Genomic DNA, 17,246 nt, shown 5'->3' with positions numbered 1-17,246 from the left:
TGCCCAACTTCTCACTCTTGACTAAAAAAAATCACTGGGAAGAAACCCTGGAACCAAGAAGCTCCTTACAGATTTAGGGACAAAAGGATGTAAGTCCTTGGAATGTGATCTGCTTTTCCCACAGTTTGTGAAAATCCACAAAGGCCACCACATCTTGAGGAAATCCACTCAACCCTATAAAGTAAGGATTTCCCAGGCCTGTTGGATTCCGGAATCCAATTAAGGTTGGTGGAAGCCAAACAGTGAACTTGCAGGCAGGACCGCTCTCTAACCAATCAACCTCCAACCCATTCCATCTCCTTATTCACCCTCTTCTTTACGGACCTCAAGAAGTTATCAAATGGCTTTTCAGATTTTGAGCTTGGGAGAAACAATTTATTTACTGCGTGTGGAGAAACACTTTGGGGCTTTCTAGTGCTCTTAGATTGTCCCTTGCCAACTGAGAACACAGCACAATAGCACAAAGCTGGCATCATTCAGAGACTAAAGCAATTCAGAGAGCTTTCAAATTTAAGGACTGGCACTTCGGTAGTAATTGACTGTGCCTCCTTTCCCGCATTCCTGGTCTCCGGTCCAGGTGGGCGGGGCCCCATTCACACCTTTCCGCGCCAACCCAAGGGGAGGAGTGGGGCAGGAGCCGTTGAACCAATGGGAGAGGCTTTGGTCACGAGTCGCCGGCAAGCCAGGACACTGGCCAGGACCTTCCCCCTCCAAACGTTTTATAGCAATTCGGAACGCGGGGCTTTCTAGCGTGCTCGGGTGCGGCTGTGACCTCTGAGCCTGCGGCTCTCCGCGCGCTGCTGCTGCTGCCCGACCCCCTCCGCCTCGCCGTCCCCGCACCATGGAGTCGGTGGCCTTACACCGGCGCGGGAACCTGGCTCCCTCGGCCTCCGCCCTGGCCACGGAGAGCGCCCGGCCGCTGGCGGACCGGCTCATCAAGTCGCCCAAACCTCTGATGAAGAAGCAGGCGGTGAAGCGGCACCATCACAAACACAACCTGAGGCACCGCTACGAGTTCCTGGAGACCCTGGGCAAGGGCACCTACGGGAAGGTGAAGAAAGCACGAGAGAGCTCGGGACGCCTGGTGAGTGTCCCTCGCGGCTCCCGGCTCGCCGGAGCTCATAGCGCGTCCCTTGTGGTGTCCTCGGCTGAGTTGCTAGGCGCGCGCATTTTAGATGTGTCTGTCGGTGGTTTTCAGGGACAGTGCTCACGGACTCGAGAACCTTAGCTGCAAATAGATGGCTGTGGTTTGGGAAGACGGGGCTTAACTTGAATTTTGACGGGAGCAAACGTCAACAGAGTAGAATGGAAGGAGGAAGTAGAAAGCACCAGCTCTCTGTAGATGGTGTGGAGATCTTTAACTCTGACTTGACACTTCGGGGCCTTTCCAGCCGAGATGAAGCAAAGTTTCGTTGTGATGGGCTTTTATTCTGGGAAGTGTAAAACCAGGCCCGAGTGCCAGGTTCACTGTACGTCCCAGCACTCCAGCCATGTCTTTGGGTGTGAGGCCTTTGGGGAACTTGCCCTTTTGATTCACGCGTGTGTAATCGTCATAGTAATCCGTAACTCAGAGCGAGTTCCTCCATCTCTGTTTTCTGTTTCCCCTTCTGCAAAAAATAGGGAGAACACAGCCTGTCTCACAAGCTTGGAAGAGTAAGATAGAAATGCACGTGAGCCCTGATCATAGGTCCTGTGCTGAGAATGAATACTTCTATCTGGAGGCGTCCCCTTGAAAGGATAGCAGATTTACCAAAAGTTACACAACAATGTTTCCTCCGCGCCAGTTCAGCGGGTTTAGGTATTAGCTAGGTACCCAGCTCAGTTTAAAATGCTCAGTCTCTCATTTCCCTCTTTTTAAAAGATCCATAATTCACACTTTAGCAAGCCTCAGAGCAGGTAGGTGGTTTAGGGGTAACAGTTGGCGGATCCAGTGGATGCTGGTTGTGGTGTGTGTGTGGGGGGGTGCGTGCCGCCATCATTTGCCCTCTCGACTATGGGAATGGTCCCCTCCCCTAATTGTTTGCTTTTGCAGCCAGTAGCTGGTTTGAAATTCAAGAAGTCATTTCATTGGTGAAGGAGAGTGGATGTTGGAGAAAGGAGTGGATTATAACCCCATCAATAGGAACAAGTATGTTTTTCCTGCTAAGGCCTGGCACGGTCCCCAGTTGCCCGCTGCCAGGTTACAGTTATTGGGCAATCGTGTACTTCCGGGCTTTCTTTTCTTTCTCTTTCTATAAAGTGCCAGGGCCCCAGAGGCTCCAGGCTTGAGACTTCAGGGCCCAGGCTTTGTCTGGGGGCTTAGCTAGAAAATAGTTGCTTGTGGCTTGTGCCCCATGTCTCTTGTTGTGGGAAGAGCGGGTTGAGAGAACTAGAGTGTCTGAGAAACTGAGACCAAAGTTCAGAGTTCCCATCGGCTCCTGACTGAGGTCACTGCCTTACACACACACACACACACACACACACACACACACACACACACACACTCACACACACACAGAGAGAGAGAGAGAGAGAGAGAGAGAGAGAGAGAGAGAGAGATCACATTTGATTTTGAAGTGAAGTAAATCAATGACTCTTACATCAAAACAGAGAGACTCAGAAGGAATTCCCAGGTTCATATGTCTTGCTGCATGCAGGGAGCCAAGATCAGCAAACATGGAGAGTCTGCCCTGAAACTCCCCAACCAGACCACCCAGGATTGCTGCCTAGAGTTTGCTCAGGGTCCCCCCTCTTTCTTGGAAAGCAGCTCTCTGCTGTGCTAATGATTTCCCAATCCTGGAGCAGTGCCCTCATCCCCACCCACCCACCCACCCCTACATCTTAACTGCTCTCCCTAAAGAGTCAATGCTTCCCATAGTTCAGTGGGGGAGAGGGACATGGCCGGCTGCTTAGGTCTTATTAGAACTGTTGGTGGGAACTCAGTTCCCAGGAAAGCCTCCTGCCATCTGGAATTTCTCACCCCATTTGTAGCTTGCTTCCCACTCTCTTCTTGGAGAGATGGTTAAGCAGGGTCCTGTGAGATTATCTGCAGGGAGGGACAGGTAGGTGGGACTAATGGCTGCTCCAGGAGGGCATCAGAGGAAAAACAAATATTTGCTCTGGATCTCAGACACATTCCTGGTATCCAAATGACATTTCCTCCTGTGAGTCTCCCTGGCTCCCCTGACTAACCCCTCTCCCTAAAGACAAAAACACATGCTGAGGCCTCACCAAAGCCTTTGGTCTGGTCTGCATGGCTGTATCAATCACCCCTAAGGGCAGCCGTGACGGGCAGGAAGGCAGCCCATGTGAGTAGTTCTGAGGGGTCACATTGCTTCTGCTCCTTTTACATTTTTCAATTGCTTAGTGGGCTTCCACACATTGGAAAACCACGGAGACAGGTTGCTTCCTTCGTTGGCAGATGAGGGAACTGAAGCCCAGAGAGAGGGAAGTGACGTGTCTTCTGGCTGGGCAGTGGCAGACCTGCAGCAAACCCTCCAGACTTGCCTACCATACGCCTTGGATGACCAAGTGCTGAGTCTTGGTCTACGAGTTAGCTTTGAGATGAGCCTGGGCTTGCCTCTGAGTGCTTTGTCATCCATCGGCTAGTTCCAACTGCCCTCCCAGCACTCCAGTCTAACCTCCAGGCAATGGTTAGACGGGGAGACATCACTGGGAGCCCCCTTCTCAATACCGTGCTGAAGGATCCTGGGTGAAGGAACCATACTATATTCCTGCAAAGCGTCAAGTTGTTCTTCCCACTGCTTACCAGATGCGTTACCTCTCTGAGTTCCTCGGTGTCCATACCTGTAAAGTCAGATTATAATGTTGTAGTTCTCCCTAGGATTGAATAAAATAATATCTGTAAAATCCTAGCACTGTCTCAGACACATGGGGCATATTATCCCAGCCAGGGCGGCTTTGACCTAGGGAACTCTCTCTCATCCTGGACCTCTCCTGCCTCAGTAAGGAGCACAGATTGGGCTCGGTCCTCCTCTTGAGTTGAATCGCTATGGTCTCTGCTTTGTTCCAAGCCCTCGTCTCTTATTCAGCCAACTTCAGAGGACGGCTCCTGTTGGCCAGCTGCCAGAGGCTTGTTGGGCAAGATGCGCCCTCCCAGCTCCTCCTGCACCTGCCTGCTTAGCAGCAGAGAGGGAGGCTGCAGGCGACTCTTGTCCTTGGGCTCCAGCCAAACCACACAAAAGGGCTGGGCAGAGAAGCTCCTTGCTCAGGAACCTGGCAGAGTGGGCTAGGAGGAGGCAGGGAAGAGGTGGTATTATATGGGACCAGGGGAGGTGGCTCAGGTTACCCGTGGAGCTTCTTCCCGATTCCTGCCTAGCTCTTGGTAGGGTGGTCCATCCCCGCTGCTCCGCCAGGACTGCCTACACCTAACCTCTCTGGCACTATCTAAGTGGGTCATCATCCAGCTCCTTGCCTGCTTCCCACAAAAGGGCAGAAAGGAGTCAAGGATCTTGGCTGTGACCAGAGATGCCCAACTTGGACCATCTCTCCTAGCACCCAGAACCAGCATCTCTGCGTTCCCCGCCCCTTTCCCTTCTTTTTCTTTCTAAGGCTTTTTGATCGCCTCAATACGGATCATTCCTAATCCGAGCTCTGGGAGAAAGGCAGTATTTACCCACGGAGCCTCAGCACCGACTCCTCAGGTGTTGGCAAAGAGTGGGCATGTCTTAAATAGGAAGGAGTGGCACACACAACGTGGCCCATGGCAAGATATGGGCTGTCCCTTCTCCAGGGACGGGGTTGGGCAGGATTGGACACCTCCAAGAAACTTTTGTCTTCTGAGATTCTTCTCCTCCGTTGTAGTCCTGTCCTGTGCATGGAGGAACTTTAGCCTTGCAAGTTTATCTTTCTGAAGTGGTCACTGCTGGTTGGGGAATTAGCTTTGTTGCCTTTATGAACTCGCAGAGCTTCAAGGACAGGAAAACTCACTGGCATGGTCTCAGCAGGAAACCCTTATGCTCTGACGGTTAACGTGGCCGAGCCCGATGACCTCGAACCAGTCCTTAGGTGGTGCCTTCCTGACACTGCAGTGACCCATTTCTGAAGAAGCCGTATACAGAAGGCTGAGCACGGAAGGCAACTTGGAGATCTACCCCGACCTGCCTGGCATGCTCTGATTGCTCTCTCTTAGCCCACCCTCTTAGCTGAAAACCTCACCCATCCTTCCATATCTGAAACAGTTTTCTCCTGGGCTGGTTCCCCATGCTCTTCCAAGTAAAGAAAGCCACTCCCAATGTTCCCCAAGGCCTTCCACAAGCCAGGACGTTAAATCTAGGCAGCCAAGGAGTGCAGCGATAGCTGAGCTGTTAAGAGCACTTGCTGCCCTTGCAGAGGACCTGGGTTTGGTTCCCAGCACCCGTGTGGCTGGCGGCTCAGAACCATCGGTAACTCCAGTTTCAGGGGATCCAAAGCTCTCTTCTGACCTCCATGGGCATTGTATGCATGTGGCACACATGCATAGCACGCAGACAAAACACCCATATGCATGAAGTAAAAAATAGTTAAATCTTAGCAAATGACCCAGATTCGCCTAGCTTTCTGTGCCTCGAGTTACATAGCTTGAGAGAAACCAGTGTGAATCGGCTGCCTGGGTTCACACCGCTGGCCACGTGTTCAACACACAGAATCGTCCCTGGTCTGGTTTTCCTTCTTCCGCCTCAGAATGTGGTGGCCATATAATACATTGATTGAATGTGGGCAATATGCAGGGTAAAGAGGGTGGCACTAATAATTGTATCGGGGAGCTGAAATGATGGTTCAGTGGTTAACAGCACTTGTTACTCTTCCAGACCACTCAGTTTTCGCTCCCAGTACCCACACCATCACAACCATCCATAACTCCACTTCCAGGGGATCTGATACCCTCTTCTGACCTCCCCGGGCACCAGACACACACACACACACACACACACACACACACACACACACACACACACACACATAAAATTAAGACGTTTGCAAAAATTAAAAAAGAAATACGTTGAAAGACCCTGGCCTGTGGCCAGCCTCCCCTTGGGTTTCGGGTACCTTCTTCCTGGGCTTCAGTCATCTCATTTTCATCCTTGGGCACAGTTGCCAGTAACCCTGTAGGTGAGAACAAAGGTCTCTAGAAATTAGTCCTTGTAACTGAGGGAGATACCGGCCCAGGCCTGGGAGGGAGGGGAGCGGGGAAACTTTATCTGCTCACTGGTTCCCTCAGGCAAAGATCATCCGGGGACTTAACAAGTAGATATTTGTAGCGAGTGTTCACTAGTGTGCAGCTGTTAAAGGCCTCTGCACCCAGGACTCTTTCCAGTCCTGAGAGGTAGTAGATTGAACTGACTTTGATATAACCAGGGCTGGTAGAGTTTGGGAACAGTGGCTTAACCCCATCTTATCAGTGGTAAATCAGTCCTTCTTGTCTGTCACCCTTTTGGGGACTGATGGAGGACCAATAACGAGCCTTGTTTCCTTCTTGGGAAGTGCTAGACTGGATCTCCTAGGACCTACTGTAGACAACTGGGGGGTTCATTGACCTGCCCCTCACCCCTCTGATGTCTTCTAGGAGAATGAGATGGGGTGAAATTAGAATTTCACGTCTTCTAAGGTTAGAAGTGGATCTTGAGACCTGTGTGCCCGCTAGCCATCCCAAATAATTCCTAGCACCCTCAAAAATCTGTTTTGGAAACTCATTTCTTTTGGCCCCTACTCCCTCAGAGCTCTGTCCCTAAGCCTATGACATCATCTCGGTTTTCTATACACTTGTGTGTACACAACTGTGCATCTGACATCTGCCTAGTTGTTGCCTGGATGCACTTTAAGCGCTCAGGTATTTTTAGTTGTCTAGATAGTGATGTGTGTTTACATACGACTGTTTTTACTGCCCATAATAGATCTTTTACAGATCTTTGTCTCTAAGGAGTTCACAGCCCTTTACTCATTGTCTGGTTTCACGAACAAAGACTTACAGAGAAGAGAGCAGGCCATGCAATCTCCCCTTCAGGGTGAGAAAAACATCGTGGAGAAGTGGTGTGTGGGAGTTTTGCTCTGTGTTGAATGGAGAAGAGAGAGGTAGCTCCTCGTTGAAGGAATAGCCAAGGCCTTTGCCCTACTCCCCAGTTCTAAGCCCAGGGGTTTTCTGCCTAGCTCTTTAGGGAGTGGGGTTAGGGTGGAATGTTGAAGCAGACAGATCCTTCCATCTGCATCATCCCCCTGCATTGGGCCTCTCGGGGATGAGGCTCCATGGTGACCATCTGCCATTGTCCTCCCTGCCCTGTTCTGGGGAGGGCTGAGAATGGGGCCTGCCCCCTTTCAGCAATGCAGCTTTAGGGCCCGTTGGGGTGGAGGGCACGCCATCCCTGACCCGTTGCCGGGGTGACGGGGCTATGGGCATTGTGAGCAACTCCTCTGACAGGATTAGGGCTATTCCGCATTCTTGTCAGATGGGGAGCACAAACCGAAAAGAGCCTGCTGTCCAGAGAGCTGAAGCTATTGTCTACCTCCAGAGCCTGTGAAAGGGTGGATTAGAGGCCCCGCCCCTCGAGCCGGGGTTTCCTTTCTGTCTCCTTTTGAATCCAGAGGGGAGGCCAGCCCTCCTGGGAAATTGAATGAGGAGCTGTTTACCTCAGTCTGGGCCTTCATATTTCTCATTACTTGCGCGAAGAGGAAGTCTTACCATTCTGTTGGTGTCCTTGACCAGAACTTGCCAGGAACTGACTGACTTGGGACACCCAACCCTCACCCAGCCCGAGGACCACTGGCATTTGTACAGCTCATTTCACAGACCAGATCAGGAAAGGCCCTGAGACTACTTAGTTCAATCTGTTTATTTCACTGGAAGGCAACTGAGGTTCTGACAAGGGTGAGACTTGCCCACAGCCACTAGGACAGAACGGGAGAACCAGGCATACTGAGTCCTGGCTCTGTGGTTTCCATTCTCTCCATTCTAGAGAATGCCATGGACCAGAAAGCTCTTAGGTGTTGATCTGTAACTCCTCTGTTTCCTCTGTACCTACCCTTCCTGAGACCTCCACACACCAGCTGGAGGTGTTAATCCTTTCCCACCTTTAAGACCCTGTAAGACTGTAAGCCCCAGAGGACTGTCTGTCTACTTGTTTGCTTGTTGTTGACCATTCCTTACCTGGACTTCGAAGACTGCTCACTGGAGGGTGGTTTTTGGTTTTTGGTTTTTGTTATTGTTGTTGTTTGTTTTTCTTGTTTTGTTTTTGACGATCTTTTTTATTACGGCAAATAACTCACTAGCATATTAGACATATCCACAGTGTTTAAACTATCACAATACAAAATAAAATTGCTTTCATTTAATATGTGTGGCTGTCTTCTCTGGATGCGTGTTTTGTACATCTGCAGAGGGCATCTGGTCCCTTGGAACTGAAGATTTACAGACAGTTGTAAGCCACCATGTGGGTGCTGGGACCCAAACTCAGTTGGAAGAACAAGCCAGTGCTCTTAACTGCTGAGACGTCTCTTCTCCAGCTCTCTAAAACCGCTTTATCATCCCAAGTAGAAGGGCTGTGCCCATTAAATAGTAGCACCCCAATGCCATCTTTTGCCCTATACCCTGGTATCTTTTGAGCTATTTTCTGTCTATAGAGTTGTTTATTTTAGTACCTCATAGAAGGGGACAGCATGACGTCTGTCACTCTGTGGGTAGCTTATTTCACAGAGTACATTTTCATGGTTCAGCCATGCTATAGTAGGTATCAGAATTCCATTCGTTTTCTGACAGATAAACGCTAAATTTGTCTCTCCATTCACCTGTTGGGAGGCACTTGGGCTGCCGTAACGTTTGACTAGTGAGTGGTTGTTCATAGCAAACTGGTGTTCGGGACAGAAGAACAAAGCTCAGTCAGCTTGCCAGCTGCGCTAGTCAGTGACTACGGCTTTGAGGGAAGTATTCAGCCTGCTGGGTTTCCAGTGTCTTCACCAGTGACTGAGGGCGAGGACGCGTTCTCCACCTTTGTCCCAGAACTCTTGGGGAGGGCCAGCGTTATTTACTAATGCAGTACACTGCTGTTCACTGACTAATGTGTGTCAGGTTCTCTGCCTGGCACCCAGGGCTGAGCGAATTGTCCTGAGCAAGTCATCCCAGGTCCTCATCCTTGGGGTGTACATTGTCTTTGGGGTGCACTGTGCACATTCGATTTGTAAATCCTAAAGCATCAAGCTTCACACAGGTACAGGCTGTTACGTTTCTTGTTCACCCGTAGACTTTAAAAATGGGGTCATTAGTCAGTGCTGCACTGGACTCAGGTGACGACCTTTTCTTGGCAAGGGGATCTGCAAATTGCCGTCACCTGCCCTGGTGAAGGCGGATGGCTTCCCTTGGTACATGCTACGTGTTGCAGCTGCAGGCAGAGTATCAGGGCCAGGGCTCATGGAGCATCTTCTGAGATAGATGCCTCTACCTTGCTAGACCTTTCTCCTTAATCTCTGGCATCCTCTGTTCCCAGGTGGCCATCAAGTCAATCAGGAAGGACAAGATCAAAGATGAGCAGGATCTGTTGCACATAAGGAGGGAGATCGAGATCATGTCTTCACTCAACCACCCCCACATCATTGCCATCCATGAAGGTACGGTAGTGGGACGTCTGGAGCTGGGAGCCAGGAATCTGGGGGGCAGGGGTGCACAGAAGTCAGATCTGCCAACACGAAGAAGTGACACATGCCCAATGGCGATGCCCTTAAGCCCAGCCCTAAGAGGCTTGAGACAAGAGGAATATAAATTTGAGGTCAACCAAAGGTGCATAGTAGGACCCCGCCTTTAAACAAATACATAACTTAAACAAACAGGAAGTAAGAATGAGAAGGACTTTGAAGTTGCAAAAGTCAGATTCAAAACCCTGCCACGTGACATGTGACGCTTCCCTTCCGAAACGGCACAATCCATCTATATCACAGGTGGTTGCAAAAATCCAGCTGGATACTTTCACTGAGTACTCTATAAGAGGAAAAGCCGAAGGTGTGTTTGTGTGCTTGTCACGTGGCTGGGGTCCTACCTAAAATCCCACGCTTGCTAGGTAAGGTCTGTAAATTGAGGTGCATCCTCATCCCAGACTTCAAGCCTTTTGTCATTATTGTTGATTTTCCTCTAATTGCGCTGCCTCCCAACCCCAGGAGATCCTTGGCAACCCAGGAGAGGCTGAAAGGCCAGAGTCTGCACCTGTCTCAGGTGTGGGTGCTGTTCAACGCTCCCCTGTTAGCCAGGCCTCCCCAAGTCACCTTGTTCCCCCTGAATCACTCCTGCATGGGTTTGCTCCGCCTCCTCTTGCCTCTCTCCTGACATCAGTTCTGGCCTGATCTGTCTGTCTGCCCTCTTCCCTGCAACCCAGACAACAAAGTGAGCAAGCAGGAGGAGGGTGACAAGGGAAGAAGGGAGAATGCCCTCCCACGTACTGCTTCAAGTCTTTATGTAACTTCAGTAACCTGGATCACAGGGACAGCAGGAGGGAAAGGAGGCAGGAGCTTGCAGACTTGTCTGGGGTGTTTTTCTTTTGTCTGAAGACCCCTAGTAGAACCAATAGAAATGTCTCGACTCTCATAGGAAGATAAAGGGCAAAGCTACTGTTAGGACCCTGTGGCTTGAGTCTGTCCCATAAGGAGCCCAGACAAGTAGCTAAGAAGGTAGCTGAGAAGGCTAATTGTATTTCTCTTTTCTTCCCTCTGGGAACAGTGGGCAGATCACGCTTGGCGATTGGCTGTGTGTGTGTGTGTGTGCGCGCGCCCCCACATGCATGTGCATGAATTGGTGTGTGTATGAATTTTCTCCATACCAGTTCCCACTTGGGAATGAAAACTGAAATGATGCTCAGGGTTTTGTTTTGTCTTGTTGGTGTGTGTGTGCGTGTGTGTGTGTGTGTGTGTGTGTGTGTGTGTATGTGTGTGTGTGTGTGCGTGTGCGCGCTCATACTTGTTCACACACTCAAGTGTGTTGATGGTACAGGCACAGGGCATCACTGTTACTGGTGTCGAAACGGTTCCTCCAGATTCATCTTCATCTTGCTATAGACTCTAGATGTTTTGGTCTACAGGAATGCTGGGACTGACTTCTAATGTTCCTCAAAATGCACCATGCCAGCTCTTTATCTTTAGTTCCTAGCATAAAGGTTGCACAGAAACCGAGAACCACATATGAGGAGTCTCAGTCAGGCACTCCTTAGAGTCTGGGTCACCACGTTTACCTGGAAAACAACACCACACGTCTTTTCTCTGGCCTTGAAGCTGACATCTGGGAGTGAGGACTCGCCCTTAAGCTCTCTCTCAGAGGCTCTGGGGCTGGCCTAGCAAGCCAAACTCATAGGACCCGTTTAACACAAAGCTGCCATGTCATAGACTAGCGTGTTCTGACACACCAGTTGAAGGGCCAGTTGGATGAACCAGTTATTTTCTGCTTTCCTAGAGGCCTGGAGCCAAGACTCAGCCTGGGGTGGTGAGACAGCCCCTCCTACACAGGGAGATGGGCTAGCCGGAGTGGGCTGACTGCCAAGAAACCAGCCAGCCAGCCAATTAATTACCACGTGTTTATGGATCGCTTTTGTAATCAAGGCCATGTGCACTCCGGCCCTAGCCTGTGTCCTCTGAATGACGGCAGGACTGAGGACTGTCTCAGCTCTCACAGTCATAGGGCAGGTCTCAGGTTTTAGAATTACACTCGCGAGCAGTGTACAGCAACAGGTCCCGTTTTTTGAGCACTTTCTCGTGTATCAGATACTGTGCCAGACCAAGAGCTGACTATCGCTGGTTTCTCGCCTGCTTCTCGCCTGAGACCTGGGACGTTGCTTTAATCTCAGGGGAGAAAACTAAGGCACGATGGTTTGATTACCTATCCAAGTTCATCCATCAGCTCTGCCTTCTCACTGGCAGATCTTGTAGCGATTTGGCCAAGGTCATAAGATGAAGCGTAGGGTCTCAGAGGGCCTACCTTTTCCTCCCATCTGTGATATCTCTGCCTTCCTGGGAGATTGCAGAGTCCTCGGAAGCTCAAACTTAGCCACTGACCTCAGGTCTTGATTTGCTGCTCCTAGGAGGCACTGAGTCTTCTTCGTAGGCTCTTCTGTCCTTATTCGCTGCCCTGTGGCCCCTGTCCCCTGTAGCAGACATTCCAGAGAAAGGTCCTACGTGGGGTGAGGCTATGACAGAGACTTGTGGCTGAGGCGGGAGCAGCGTTCTCCGGGAGGGAGGCCTGACATTCTCGCTTGCCCGCCCCAGTGTTTGAGAACAGCAGCAAGATTGTGATTGTCATGGAGTACGCCAGCCGAGGCGATCTGTACGATTACATCAGTGAGCGGCCACGGCTGAGTGAGCGGGACGCCAGGCATTTCTTCCGACAGATCGTGTCCGCCCTGCACTACTGCCACCAGGTAAGCGGCCACCCACCAGCCCTGCTCGTGTTCTTTTTGGGAGGGCGTGTCTGGGGCTCTGAGGCTGGGACTCAGAGAAAGGCTTCTGGACTCTCGGACCGAGGAATGCTGGTACCTCTGGCTTTGCTCTCTTGACCACGGAAAGGCCTTGAACTCTGGGGTGAATCTGTATCCCATCGTGCCTGTACTCAACTCTGACGAGGTCCCTTGTCTCCATTCCCTTCGATGGCGACATTCCCCAACTCAGTCCCCTTCCTCTTTCAGAACGGGATTGTTCACCGGGACCTCAAGCTGGAGAACATCCTTCTAGATGCCAGTGGCAACATCAAGGTGAGGTCCCTGGACCTTAGCCATCTCCCCATCCCAACACTTCCTTTATAGATGAGGTACTGAGTCCTCAAGAGGAAGGCCACCCACTAGTGACTGGCAGAAGTTAGGCTAGAATAGAAACGAAGACCCTGCCTCTCAGGCCAGTTATATCTCAAGTGTGGCAAGGGTCTAATCGAAGGTCAGTTTTTATTCATAACTTTGGGGCCAGCAGGTACCGTGCCCCGTTCCCCTTGCTCCCAGTGCTCGCACGCAAACCCGCACACACAGTTTAATCTGCTACAGTCAGCACGTCCTATGGCCCCTTTCCTTATAGCGCTCACTTTCGTTTCTCAAAAACACCGGATTCTCATACTCATGTTGAAGCAGCTAGGTTTACGTCAATCACAAGTTCGTGCCAAGGAAATAAACAAGAATCTCAGGGCTGAAAGGGCAAGATGACAAGAGCTGGCTGAGGTGACAGGCTAGCCTGGCAAACAACTGGGAGGGTGACAGTCTGGCCCTTCTTAGATCTACCCGACATAAGACAAGGGTCACTCCGTGGCTGCTGACCTGCGTGTCCTGAGGTATCCTGGTACTGAGTCAGTAGCCCTTATCCAGGCCATTCCTGAAGCAGGTGGAGTTTCTTAGATGCTGACCGGAAAGGAGGCCAGAGCCAGTAAACTCACACAAGCCGGAGAAGGGCATAGACTCTGTTGGTACCAATCATCAACTCATTAAGAGTTCACCTGGCAACTGCTTGATAAGACGCCAATAAAGCTATAAACAAAGGAGCCAGGGATTCGTAAATAGCCCTCCCCGCCCTGTGCACATGACCCTTTGATGGGGTGAAGGGTCAGGTAGCCCCAGGGTCTTGACCTCCACCTCTGGCTGATGGGAAACAAGAGGCTGATCTTAGAACCTAACCTCTCTGGCCCCTAAAATCCAGCAGCTCGGGGAGTCTTTTGAGAGGATTCCATCTCCAGGGCTGTGAACAGCTCTGACTTTTGTCCTGTCCTCTCCTTTGCCCCTTAGCCACGCAGGTCCACCCTGGCTTCCTGCCTACGTGTGGGCAGAGATGAACCCTTGGCTCAGAAGGGAAGCTCAGTAGTCACGTAGTGGGTCAGGGGCCTTGCTTGCCTATTGAGGGCCTAAAGGCACTGTCTTTCAGGACCTGAGCTATGAGGTGTGGGTTGAGTGTCTCTTTCCTTCCACCAAGGTCTGGCTTTTCCCAGGATCCTGTGTTTTGGGGAAACTGAAAGTGATAGTAACAAGATGAGGAATTGTAGGACTTCTTGACTGCAGCAGATTAAACTGTATTCCCCAGAGAAAGGATGGCCAAGAGCTGTGGAACAATCCACTCAACCTTTGTCATGCCCCGTGTTTGCCCCAACCCTATAGATTGCTGATTTTGGCCTCTCCAACCTGTATCACAAAGGCAAGTTCCTCCAGACGTTCTGTGGGAGCCCTCTCTATGCCTCACCTGAGATCGTCAACGGGAAGCCCTATGTGGGCCCAGAGGTAAGCATCCTTCTCCTACCAGCATCCCTGAATCCAGGTCATGCAGTATGGATGAGGTAGTTTGCTAGTTGCTTCCTTTTTCAGAACACAAAACTCAGGCCCTTACAAAGCAGTGACCTACCAAGCCTTGAGGGGAAAATAGCAAGGCTATAGAATGGAGGTCTCCTGGAATCCTGTCTCATTCTTGTCCCCTGGTGCTCTGCGCCTCCTGGCACTCAGTCCAGCCACCCCACCTTGACCTAGAGGATGGCAATGGTTCCTATGCTCCTGGCTGTCCTTTCCACGGGGTGGGGTGGGGGAGTGACTGGCAGCATATTTTCCTATGAGCTCCCGACCCCTCTGTCGCACCCCTCCTCCACCCCCAGTTGCAAGAGAGGGTAAGAGGAAACCTTCATATGAGACCTTCCGTCCTGTTGGAGACGTGGGTGGCAGCTCTGCAGTCTGCAGCACATGCTGTGTCTTTGCTGAGCGTCCCTCCCCCCTCTCTCTCAGGTGGACAGCTGGTCTCTGGGCGTTCTCCTGTACATCCTGGTGCATGGCACCATGCCCTTTGACGGGCAGGATCATAAAACACTGGTGAAACAAATCAGTAGCGGGACTTACCGAGAGCCGTGCAAGCCGTCTGGTAAGTGGGAACTGTGACCAGGCTGGGGGGGCGTGGGGTACACCGTCACTGCCAATGATTCCCAGCACAGTGACTAGACAATGGTGATAAGGAAGGTAACAGTCCTTAGAACTCTGGGGAGATTAGGATGCACCCCCACTGTTCCAGTCTGAGACCTCTGAGGACTCGGGCAGCATTCTTCATTGTGAGCATGCTTTAGAAGTGCTCCCTAAGGTCTAGCTTAAACCTCTTTGCTGGAGTTGTACTGTTTCTTGTTGACTTTTTCCCTCATCCTGAGAACTCTGACCTTTTATATAAGATATAGACAGGGGGAAGAAGTATAGAGAGCTTTGCTTTGTCGTTGAGCACAGTCCCTGTCCTCAGAGAATGGAGTTTCAGCAGAGAAGGAAAACACAGACGTAGAAAAAGGGGCTGAGAGAGAAAGCTTGTGGGACAGAAGCAGTTGCCTGTGTCTGTCCAGGAAAGTTGACCAGGGGAGTGGGCCTGAACCAGTACGGAGCCTGAGGAAGGAGTACATTAGTCTCACCCAGAAGCATGAGCAGTGCGCACACTCAGGGAGGCAGGTCCTTGGAAGATGACCTCGGCTGCCGGTTCTTGCAGCCGTTAAGCCCTTGCCTTTGTTTTACAGATGCCTGTGGCCTGATCCGGTGGCTGTTAATGGTGAATCCCATCCGTCGGGCCACACTGGAGGATGTAGCCAGTCATTGGTGGGTCAACTGGGGCTACAGCACCCGAATTGGGGAACAGGAAGCTCTGCGCGAGGGTGGGCACCCTAGCGGTGACTCTGGCCGGGCCTCTATGGCGGACTGGTTACGTCGCTCCTCCCGCCCGCTCCTGGAGAATGGAGCCAAAGTGTGTAGCTTCTTCAAGCAGCATGTGCCGGGAGGCGGTAGCACGGGACCTGGGCTGGAGCGGCAACATTCTCTTAAGAAGTCCCGCAAGGAGAACGACATGGCCCAGACTCTGCAGAATGACCCAGCTGAAGATACTTCCTCTCGCCCTGGCAAGAGCAGCCTCAAGCTTCCAAAAGGTATTCTCAAGAAGAAGGCCTCTCCCTCACCGGGGGAGGTACAGGAGGACCCTCAGGAACTCAGACCAGTGTCCGATACCCCAGGGCAGCCTGTCCCTGCTTTACCCCTGCTCCCAAGGAAGGGCATTCTTAAGAAGTCTCGGCAGCGTGAATCTGGTTACTACTCCTCTCCAGAGCCCAGTGAGTCTGGGGAACTCTTAGACGCGGGTGATGTGTTTGTGAGTGGGGACCCCGTGGAGCAGAAGTCTCCACAAGCTTCAGGGCGCCTCCATCGCAAGGGCATCCTCAAACTCAATGGCAAGTTTTCCCGCACAGCCTTAGAAGGCACTGCCCCTAGCACCTTTGGCTCCCTAGACCAACTGGCCTCCCCTCATCCTACAGCCCGGGCCAGCCGTCCCTCGGGAGCTGTGAGTGAGGACAGCATCCTGTCCTCCGAGTCCTTTGACCAATTGGACTTGCCCGAGCGGCTTCCCGAAACCCCACTGAGGGGCTGTGTGTCTGTGGACAACCTGAGGAGGCTTGAGCAGCCTCCCTCAGAAGGCCTAAAACGATGGTGGCAGGGATCCCTGGGGGATAGCCGCTTTTCTCTGACAGACTGCCAAGAGGTGACGGCAGCCTACAGACAAGCCCTAGGAATCTGCTCGAAACTCAGCTGAGGAGGAGAGGCAGTGCCCCAGTGATGGGGTAGACTCTGAGAGGGGTTTGCAGAGGAACCCTGGGTAGGATTCCCCAGGGGAGTAGAGTACATCAAGAACTCTCTCTGTCTTCAGCCTGATTGAACCTGGAGGCTGAGAGAAATAGCAGAGATGTGGAAAGGAATGGAAAGGACCGACCTACAGAGCCCTGACTGCCAGAATGTTCGAGCGGGGCCACAGAGACCTGAAATTGCCTACCTCCTTTATGCTATGAGTGCTACCCATGGCATCTCCCCCCTGCTCTCTGCCAGTGTCAGGGTGTACCCACATAAGTTCCTGTTCGCATCGACCACCAGGGTTAGAACCCTGACATGCCTGGAAGTAATGTGGAGCAACCTCGCTTATTTAAAGAGGAAACAGCCTCTGGTTTCCATCTCTGCTGCTGTGCATCTCAAAGACCTAGAAAGACTCAACTGCTGTTTCACTTCATCTCAAGGGGACCCGTGGCCTCTGGTCCCCACCTTAGACCTCAGAGACCTGAGCCTTGAAGCTGTTCCTGATAACCAGACTATGATGGATGTGTCTGTTTCTCAGGCCAGCAGGACCTAGAATGTGCTGACTTATTTATTTTTGTGATTCTCACTTCTGGTTTCTATTTCGTTTTTTGTTGTTGGTTTTGTTGTTGTTGTTTGTTTCTTGTTGTTTTTTTTGTTTGTTTGTTTGTTTGTTTTTTAAAGTGAATTTTGCTGCTTTTGGTAATGTGAATGCTG

At 51.4% G+C, this 17,246-nt stretch overlaps 1 protein-coding gene across 1 annotated transcript; it reads left to right on the top strand.

Moving 5' to 3' along the window:
- The first annotated feature begins 721 nt into the window (after positions 1–721).
- Nuak2 (NUAK family kinase 2) lies at positions 722–16,973 on the top strand. The gene is made up of 7 exons (XM_032915258.1): positions 722–1,084; positions 9,453–9,573; positions 12,208–12,359; positions 12,624–12,689; positions 14,067–14,186; positions 14,679–14,811; positions 15,440–16,973. Exons 1-7 carry the CDS (start codon positions 842–844, stop codon positions 16,495–16,497), a joined length of 1,893 nt encoding a protein of 630 aa, XP_032771149.1. The 5' UTR covers positions 722–841; the 3' UTR covers positions 16,498–16,973.
- Positions 16,974–17,246: the final 273 nt, after the last annotated feature.

The sequence above is a fragment of the Rattus rattus genome, chromosome 10 (assembly GCF_011064425.1).
Source record: "Rattus rattus isolate New Zealand chromosome 10, Rrattus_CSIRO_v1, whole genome shotgun sequence".
In the NCBI taxonomy this organism is placed as follows: Eukaryota; Metazoa; Chordata; class Mammalia; order Rodentia; family Muridae; genus Rattus; species Rattus rattus.
Note: the sequence above shows the minus strand (reverse complement) of the source record. Positions and strands in the feature narration are given on the sequence as shown.